At 43.2% G+C, this 9,651-nt stretch overlaps 3 protein-coding genes across 3 annotated transcripts; all 3 read right to left on the reverse strand.

Moving 5' to 3' along the window:
- Nucleotides 1-164: 164 nt before the first annotated feature.
- Nucleotides 165-602, reverse strand: C8R40DRAFT_1041302 (uncharacterized protein; the record flags this gene model as incomplete). Its single annotated transcript, XM_046223987.1, has 1 exon — nucleotides 165-602. The coding sequence occupies one exon, from the start codon at nucleotides 600-602 to the stop codon at nucleotides 165-167; it is 438 nt and encodes a 145-aa protein (XP_046088247.1).
- Nucleotides 603-632: 30 nt separating this feature from the next.
- Nucleotides 633-1,409, reverse strand: C8R40DRAFT_1021664 (uncharacterized protein; the record flags this gene model as incomplete). The annotated part of the gene is made up of 1 exon (XM_046223016.1): nucleotides 633-1,409. A coding segment is annotated over one exon (777 nt), but the record flags the coding sequence as incomplete, so codon positions are not given.
- Nucleotides 1,410-4,327: 2,918 nt separating this feature from the next.
- On the reverse strand, nucleotides 4,328-9,634 carry C8R40DRAFT_1169073 (uncharacterized protein; the record flags this gene model as incomplete). Its single annotated transcript, XM_046231314.1, has 15 exons — nucleotides 4,328-4,771; nucleotides 4,817-4,922; nucleotides 5,394-5,865; nucleotides 5,917-5,997; nucleotides 6,055-6,476; nucleotides 6,531-6,632; nucleotides 6,690-7,796; nucleotides 7,848-7,970; nucleotides 8,024-8,119; nucleotides 8,182-8,232; nucleotides 8,287-8,523; nucleotides 8,571-8,630; nucleotides 9,191-9,234; nucleotides 9,298-9,472; nucleotides 9,525-9,634. 15 exons carry the CDS (start codon nucleotides 9,632-9,634, stop codon nucleotides 4,328-4,330), a joined length of 3,630 nt encoding a protein of 1,209 aa, XP_046088249.1.
- Nucleotides 9,635-9,651: the final 17 nt, after the last annotated feature.

Below are 9,651 nucleotides of genomic sequence, written 5' to 3' on the forward strand. Positions count from 1 at the left end.
TAGTAGATACAAATAGGATGCTTGAAATCACAAGGAGATACAGTTATATACCAGCTGGGGCCTCCAATATGATTAATCAAAGACCAAATCTCAGACTGCATAGTTTTTTTGGAACTAATAGATCCTTGGGTTTTAGCTCCAGCATGTGTTAAATCACCTAGTAACTAGAAACATTGTATTTCAGACTCATTGGCAGGCTTTACATGCTCCCCATTAGCCATACGGGTTGCAATATTTTGCAAAATGGATTTATCTACTGACAAAAACCGGTCACTAATTTCAGTGAATTTTTTAGACTCTGCAAGAAGATAAGATTGTGAACTGTTGGCCTTGATTTGCTGGTGACTAAAAGCAATTAATGGAAAATTAGAGTCAAGTTGAAAGTGTTTGTCATGATATAAAAGTAAGAATTTAATATGTGAAGACTCTGAGAAAGCTTTAATATCTGAAGTACCAATACCTCCAAGACCAAAAGGGAAAAGCCAAGGGAACATTTTTGGATACAACTGAGGATTATTCCAAAGACTCTCAGGATTTTCAGCATGTGATGTCCGCATAAATTTGCCTTCATTGTCAAGATGCATTGCAGCAATACCAATCATTTGATCCCTTGTCATATTCTTTATTGATGGACCAACTATTTCATGAACAGTGAAGACACAATCACCTTCCTCTGTACCATCATCATTTAAATCATCATGTACACTGATACCTTCAGCATTTCTATTAGAGCCTTTTTGGAAATATTCTACAGAAACAATTGGTGCATCTTCAGCATAGCTTTCCAGATTAGCAGATGAAAACACAACATCATTGTAGTCAAAATGATTGAGAATCAAGATCTGAAGTGCTTTGGCAACAACATTTCTCCGGACAAGTAGCAGAGCACGGGCATAATCATCTTGAGTAGGCTTTGTGGAACCTGAAAACATGACAGCTAGTACTTCCTCAATATCTTCTTTAGGAGGAGGCAAAGTGTCATATATTTTGGGAATCGGATTTTCAAAAGCAATGACATTGGAAACTAATTTAGAATAATTAGTTGAGCCTTTCTGTACTCGAACAAAGCATTTAGTATGTCTGACTCTTGCAATTAACATCTTCTCATAAAATGTCAAGCCTTTCAGCTCATCTGGTATAACACCCAACCAAAGTCCTCTGCACAAAGCCAATTTGGGCACATTTCCAGCTCTCAGAGAAGAACGACAATTATTGCAAATATTATCACCAGCTGACTTATCTAAAACTGGACCTTCAATTTCAGAAATTAATTCATCAGGAGATGACCTAAATGCCCGGGTAACAGATTGAGCTTCTAGTACATGCAGATAATTTTTCATATTCTTGAGAGCAGAAAGGTCTGTACATAAGGTAAGTTGACCACATACTGCACACCCAGCTTCTTCAATATTCACAGGTGAGCTAGATTTACACCATTTATCAATTACTAGAGCCATATGGGATCGAGTAATTGGAGGAGGTGGAAAATTGAAAGTAATATTATCAACAGTATTGGGAGGTACAGTACTTGTCTTTGGGATAGGACATTTAAAGGTAAAGGCCTCAGTAATCAAAGTAGATACTATACCACTTTCAGACTTGTTGTGAGGAGGTCTGCCTCCACCGAAATGTCTTTGCTTGGACAGGGGCCTCAGATACACAATTTTAAGAATACAATACTCAACTTTGAAAGTTACAAAGAAATAAAGAATTATTAGTTTCACAGAAAAAAGACAATGGACCATAAAGACTACAGTCAAGGGACACTGGACTATGAAGGTCACAGTCAAGAGACACTGGACCATGAAGGTCACAGTCAAGGGACACTGGACCATGAAGGTCACAGTCAAGGGACACTGGACCATAAAGGTCACAGTCAAGAAACATTGGACCACAAAGGTCACAGTCAAGAGGAACTGAACCATAAAGGTAACAGTAAAGAAACACTGAGAGATAATTGCCACAATGAGGACAATAACAAAAACACTCATCTTGAGAAGGGTATCAATGTAATGATTAAGCTACAACATATAGAAGTTAGACAGGAACATTGGAAAACATAGATGTCAAAACTTACCAGGAGAAGTGACTGAGTAATCAATATAATAACCTAACATAGTGAAGGAGATTGATTAGACATTGAAAGAGAAGTAGATAAGAACATACTGAAAATTTAGCCCACAAGCTCGAGCATGATACAGAAATTTTGGCAATAATGATAATCATATTGCAATAGATGAAGGGCAAGAGCTTTATGTAGATATATTTCACTGCTGTAAAGTTAGAACCATTTGAAGAACAGCTCAATGAAGAGAGTGGACTGCTCACTATATAAGCAATTACGCGCAGGTGGAAGACAACGAGAAAGAGTGCGAGTGAAAATTTCAAGAGATTTTGATTTGTAATAATATCACATGATAGATTAAGGGCCGGTAAGGGTACAAGTCTGGAAAGTGTACATATACAGCGATGCAATATATTCTTTTTCAACATAAGCAGTCAACCAGTCAGACTATAGAGACCATATCACGAACACGTCAAGACAATGAGACACAATAATATCATTTGAGGACAATGGACAGCACAAATTATAAGCAGTTTTATGACAAGCAACGGAAAGTGTAATGCAGGAGTACACAAAAATAAAACAAATGATATAGCTAGGCGCGAGGATCGTATTGTTGAAGCGAGGTTATAGGATGAGTACATGCTTTGCTGGAAGGGACAAACGAAAATTAAAAAATGTGTTATGTGTTGTGAAAAAACTGACCTCCGAAACCAATTCCATATGACCCACTGGTCACCCACTTCAACGTTGACACGCCTAAATTTTGGCTAGACGTCTATGCTGTGAATTGTGACATTTTCACGTATAGATTTGTATCAAGAGGACTGTAATTGAGACCCAGATTGACAGTCAAAGTCGATACTGAATCAGTCTAATAAGTTGAAGGGACCATATACCCATACTACCACAAGTTGGTTAGTTTACCCATCCCCGATTCTACCTACGGATAGCAGTCTACCTGTTTGTCAAGCAGGATTATACCAGACTCGGACTACATCCGAAGGATGACCATTCACGTATGACATACCAAGGGTATTCTTATTGGACCTTACACTGGCAGGAGTTTGGAAGAACTTACTCAAGTGACCATGAACCGAGGATTGACTCGAAATGACTTTCTAGAACTCAGGAATTATCAAATACTCCTTCTAGAACGAGATCATGCATTAATCTAAAAAGACTGCGATTTAGTCTAATAGACCAATCAAGTTGCATGGTTGAGGAAAATGACTAGAAGAACGATCGAAGTACTGCGAGGCTCCGAAGACATATCAAATGAATGTCAAAGAGTCCTGACGTAGAAAACATTGAAGAATGCAATTAAATGAATACAATGCGTAACTCCCTTGATAGAGTATAGGCACAATGGGTGTCTGTTGAAAGAGAGAAGCAATTAGTTTAATCCAGATGAATCAGATTGATAGAATTAGAATCGAGGAGAGCTGATTTGCCTCCGGACGAGATGACAAACGATCGAAGTAAGTGTTGAACCGCAATGACAGTTGAACACCATTCGAGTCATTCTCTAAAAGCAATTAAATTAAATGAATATTGAAGTACCTACCTATGTTTGGAGGTATACTAGAATCTTGGAACCAATATGGACCAAATAAGGACATGTAGATTCAAATTAAATGGTATCTGACTGAGTGTAGAAGTTTCCTTGCGGTTCCGAACGTTTATTGTATTAAATTAATTGTACTATGCGACTCTATATTCTGTATGTATAAATAGCGATCCGATGTATCTGGAATACAAGTGATTTTGGGACGACGTATGCAGTGCTAATCCGTAAAAAGGAAAGACACACTCCCGCCAGACTGAAACCTCTTCGCTAGCAGCCATTCGGGCCCGGCACTTGTGAGTATAGGAACGTCATGTTCTGCTCCTTGTGACTGCGAGAAGTCTATCCAGTTGTTGGGTATTCTTCGAACTTAGGATCAGTCGTTGGTCTTAAGGGCAAATCACGCTGTGTGGTTGTGCCAGCACATAGTTCTAGCCCTCCGTAGGGGTCTGTGTGTTTCGGTTTTAATTTACTTTGATTCAAACCCCCAATTCTTGATATACCCAAATCAATACAAACCAAAGCACAAATCGTGCTGAATCTACCTTGATCAAAGGAATATATCGAATCCTTAGAACGATTCAAATTGATTGATCAAAGCTTCGTACTTAGCTCTCAAAGCTTTGCGGAACCTTTGCCAACGCTACCCCTTGCTATTAAATAAAATTGATAGCAGTGAACTCGCATATTGTGTATTAGATTGGTTGGTTGGAGTGCCCATTAGATTCCTTCCTTTCTCTTTCACACAAAAACGAGGCAAGCTCGTTAACGTCACGGAGGTGGCCTTCTGAATTGACTGCAATCCCAAAAGCATGCGTAGTCGAATAGCAGGTAGCTGTAGATCGAGTACAGGTGGAAGAGTCACCGCATTGACGTATGGTATACGGCGGGCCTTGGTGCATGGAAAGCATAATGACCTCGGGCTGACGACCAACCTCATCAACGGTAAGGCAGGCAAGTGTAGGTGCAATGACACCTGCGGGTTGATAGGCGCTTTGCTGAATGGCGATTAGGAATGAAGAAATCCATGGACGAGGATGATGTGCAACTTGTGGCGAGATTGCGAAAGACAGAGGTTGGCGGAGTGGAAAGGGAGAGTCAGGATGCACGTAGAAAAAGTGGATGGTCCTCCGGTTATCCTAGACCATGTTAGCTAAAGAAAGGAACCAAAGAAATGCACGTACTGTGTCAGGAAGGGACGGAACATTTCGCAGAGTGGACAATGTGTCGAGGGACGGAAAAGCAGCCATAAATGAAGGAGGAAGTCGACAGCAAAATGACAACGAGAAACTGCAATTATATGAGGAGAATCGTCGGTGCTCGGTCGCAATATTACTGAGGAACCAGGCGAGGGAAACGAATAGAAGTTCCAGAAGGGTCTTTTGGGGATCCACAACTTGGCAGGTCGAAGAGGTGCAAAGAAGAAGAACAACAGTGCACCTTGCCGAACAACGCTAGTCTGAATAAGCTGGGAACTGCAACGGACGCGCCTGGCCTGTGGAGGGGCTTGGCTTGCATGCGTACAGAAGAAAGAAGAAGAACGAATAGCTTATGTTATTGATAGAACAATTACGATTTTTCGGGCTGGCGAGATTAGAATAGACAGATTAAGAATGTACTACTACCGAATGAATGCACTTCAAATTCTCAGATGCAAATATTCTAGTACAGTATACTAACTAACGACACAACTAAATCGGGTAGTACTATTTTCCTTTGCTGAGGAACTCCGTGTCAATAAGATCTTCATGATATTCGTACCCATCCTTGAGACCACCAGAATATAGATAAGGACTGTCGTCGTCAGAGTCAGCCTGGCTGCGGTGAGTAACACGCGAAGGCCTGGCAGCATCAGGACTGACACGGGAAGAAGACGCCTGCAGACGCGAATGGGTGCGACGAGGTGGGCCGGGAAAGTCTTTGGTGCGGGTTGGAGTATTGTATAGGGGTTTTGGGAAGGGACGGGATGAGCCGCTACTAGGAGGAGGAGGGCCGTCGTAACCAGGTGGAAGAGCAAGGACCACAACAAACTGGAGGCCAGGAGAAAGACAAAGAGGAGGAGCCTTGGATGACCCAGATGACTGCCATGTATGAGCAGTGTACCCAACACAAACAATCGAATCGGGAGGGACCTCTTCTTGGGAGTCCAAGTAAAGGGGATAAGCACGGGAAGCAATTTGATTCAGCTGAGCAGCAGAAGCAACGAAAGAACCCCTGCCGTCAAAGATGGGAACTGTCGCAGGGATCAGTATGGGGAAATGAAGGTATCACATGTGAAGCTCACCTGCACGGCAAAAGGGCAATGGATCTTTACAGTGGATATTCTTCGGTACATTTGAGACCTTGCGTTTTTTCCCGGGAGTCACTAAATGAAGAAAAACGACTTGAGAAGACAAATCGAAGAGGAAGGGAGAAGACAGACCAGGTTCGAGAGGGCTGAGATTGTCGGGATCATCCTTCCATATATCAGAGTCAAAACGCTGGTTAGATCGGAAGTCTATAATGCCTTCGGACACAGGGCACCCAAATTTAGTAGCACCAATTAAGCTCCCAAAACACGCGAATAGTCGCTGCGACTCCTGCATAAGACCATGGACGCGTAAGCCCCAAATATAGCGAACAGCTTTATCTTTAGCAAGGAAGGATTTTGGATTGAAAATATAGGATTCGTTAACACGGCCGACAGTGAGGAAGATGGCATTGAAAAAATGATCTTCAGCAAGGACGAGATGAATTTTGTTGTTGATCGTTGGGCATGCAATCGCAGACGGAGAGGTAGGGTCAAAACGTGCACCATTGAAAACGTTTGCACAACGGATGAAATTAACGACCTGACGGATACATCTAAATGAATGAAATGTCAAAACCCGAGTAATGACGAATATACAAACTACTTACTTCTCCTGAGTAGGAATCAATCCAGAGACCATATCGCGGTAGAGGAGATAGTCGTCATCTTCGGTAATGCTTTCATCAGCAATGGGCCTAATAATTACAGCGCTATGACCAGGCACAGTAGATCAGCCAAAGATAACATAAAGGTTGACTGAAACTAACGGGAGATTGGTAACAGATCTAAAGGACACAGCAAAACGACGGTCAATCCAAGCAGAATTCAGGACCCCAGTATCACCGAGGTTATTGTCAACAAAGGGAGGCACTTCCTGAGGGTCATGTTCTTGCACTACTGCGGTACCACTTGAGCTCACGTCGTTTGTGAGATCACTCTCACCAAGCGCCTCTCGAATGAGTGCATTGCGAAACTCACGACGGGGAGATGAAACTCCTCTGTTGTTGGCTACAGTAGATGTAGTTGAAGGAGAAGGTTGACCATCGCAGAGCGCATGATGGATGAGATCGTCGCGAAGCCTCTTCCCTGCAGCAGAAGACTTAGAAGGTGACTTTACAGGTGAAGTCCCCACAATGAGAGAGGAAGGGACGTGAGGATTATGTGTCGATTGTTTGAAGGGGTGGAACCGAACACGATCTTTCCCCCTAGATTTTGGAGAACCCTGGGCAGAAGCTTTTGACGGAGACGTATTCGCAGTAGACGTGCCAGAAAACGAATGGGATGGTGATGACAATAGGGAGCGAGGAGGTGAAGGTGAAGAACCAGACAACACCTTCAAGGGAGACGTGTCACGTCTTAATTTTGAAGGAGAGATAAGCGGATTGGTAGATGAATTAGGAAATAAGCCACGACGTGCGAGGGACCCCAAAGTGGATTGAGCACGAGGAGTGGGTGACCAGCCATCCAATGGATTGGAGGGTAAGTCAGGCGAAGGAGTCCGCAAAGCACGGATGGACCGAAAATCAGCAGGTAAATCAATGTCCAGATCATCATACTCATCGACTGAAAGCCCACGGGAGGATGTTTCAACTGGTGTAGAAACTTCAGGGTCTTCTGGTGGATAACACAAGTCGAAAGAATCATCATCCATCTGAAGACCAGTGCCAACATCAGCACTGGCAGATGAAGTCGGGAATGGATGAGGGCGTATGGGAGAGGACGGGTGTTGGGAAGACGAAGGAGACGAAACCAAATTGGTGAATTTGGGATCGTCTGATGCGTAATACGTTCGGCCATTAACAACAATTGATGTAAGATTTCGGGGAGGGGGAGGATAAGTTGGGGATGTGCTGTTGGATTCAGGAATAGTAGGACTACAGAAAGACTGAGTTAACCATGCTGAAAAGAATCTAAATCGAACCCACCGCAACCGTTCTGAGTGAGTTACAGAAACATGGCTATGCAACAAGAAAGGCTTGAGCAATTCCTTAGACTTTTTTGGAGAAGGAGGAAGGACTGGAAAATCGTCGTCGCTCAACTCGATTGGACTAAGATAATCATTCCGTGAGACCGAAGAAGAGAATGAGAGACAGAGTCAGACCTATACACTTTTGGCGAGGATGGGTGACTTTGCTCTGGAGTTCCCTGACGAACGCGATTGGAATACAGCTCGTGAGGTATAACAGTGGCCAAATTTCTGAAGAAAACGGTCGACGGAAGGATAAGGAATTGAGAATGAGAAGGGCAAGAAAGACAGACTTTGGAGATGGTTCTACATCCATTTCATCGGCAGATTCACCTTGAAAATCACTTCGAAAAATAATGTAAGGACCGACTGAATTTAAGAACTGCAGCAACACATACAGAGCCTGGCCCCGAGGAGGAGATGGAGACCATTCAATGGGAGACTGGTCGCGAACTTGTTTGCCAACGATGACCAAATTCATCTCGCAATCATTGGCATTAGTGTCATATACCCCATCACTGCAGTCAGCATCAGAAGCAGCGGCCTCAACCTCTGCGAAGTGGCCAGCAGATTGGGAAGCGTCAGGAGAACCAATAACCCCCAAAGATGATCTCGCAGTACGAGGTAGGGATGGACTAGGGACAGTGAGGAATGTGCATATTGAGGTAATAAGAATACTTACAGCATTTCAGAGCCTAGCAGACGATTCGTGGGTTTGCGGGTGCGGTTCGATTTGCGAGACCTGCAACAGAACTACAGCTTAGGCAAATCAAAAGAGAATGAGAACATCATACATTTTTTATAGAGCAGAGTAGAGATCTCGACACAGATACAAAAGCTGAGCGTGAACTTCAAATGAGCAAAGAGGAGGCAAAGAAAGACAGCTACGAAAGTATGATTGCAGATAAAGGAAAGGTACAAATGATTACTAAGGGATCAGCGCTAGGATGCGTAAAACGAACCATGCAGGAAGTGAAAGTCCAGCGCAAGGAAAAGAAGTTCTGAGGTGGGGAGCAATATAGGAAGCACGGAAAATATTAACGCCGGCCATGGACCATACAGCAAGATAAATATTTGAAAAGTAAAGGGACTGCCAAATTGAGACAACGTCAAATTGTGAAGCGAAAAACGGGTGAAAGGCGGAAGCAACAGAGGCAGAAATATAGAAGACAAGGAGCAATAGAATATTCCCTCGCTCGCTTTCAAACGAAGTACAAACCGAAAGAAAATGGACAACAGCTACGACAGCAAAAAAGCAGGTAAGCAAAAGCACTCAACAAGACTTGCACGAAGACAACTTACTTTGATAATAAGCTGAAGCGTTGATTGAGGTGAGGACAATATGTCTAGGCAACGAGATTCGGCCGCATATTAGTAACTTCGTCGAGGTAAGTAGAATGAAGTCTTACCTGGTATACATGGTGAACTTGGTTGACACTCTTAAGATGAAAGGATGGGAAGACGGCGTAGAGATTCGCAAGTTCGAGGAGCCAAGTTGCTGGCGGATGACCCAGAGCGACGCGAACGGGATTTTCGAAGTGATATTGCACATGCAAGGAGTAATTGAGGACAAGAAGCTTCCACCTATTCGCGGTGAACTGTGAGTGCTAGTCAAGTGGAAGGACAAGTCACTCACCATGAATTGGGCAGCACGAAGAAGAGGATGCAACACCTTCGCCAATCCATCACAGTGAGTGGATTAGGAAGTAAAGACTTTGCAGGAGATGTAGACGCCGTGTATGACATGTACGCGCTCTTTTCGC

Source organism: Lentinula edodes, assembly GCF_021015755.1.
Source record: "Lentinula edodes strain Le(Bin) 0899 ss11 chromosome Unknown C8R40scaffold_11, whole genome shotgun sequence".
Taxonomy (NCBI): Eukaryota; Fungi; Basidiomycota; class Agaricomycetes; order Agaricales; family Omphalotaceae; genus Lentinula; species Lentinula edodes.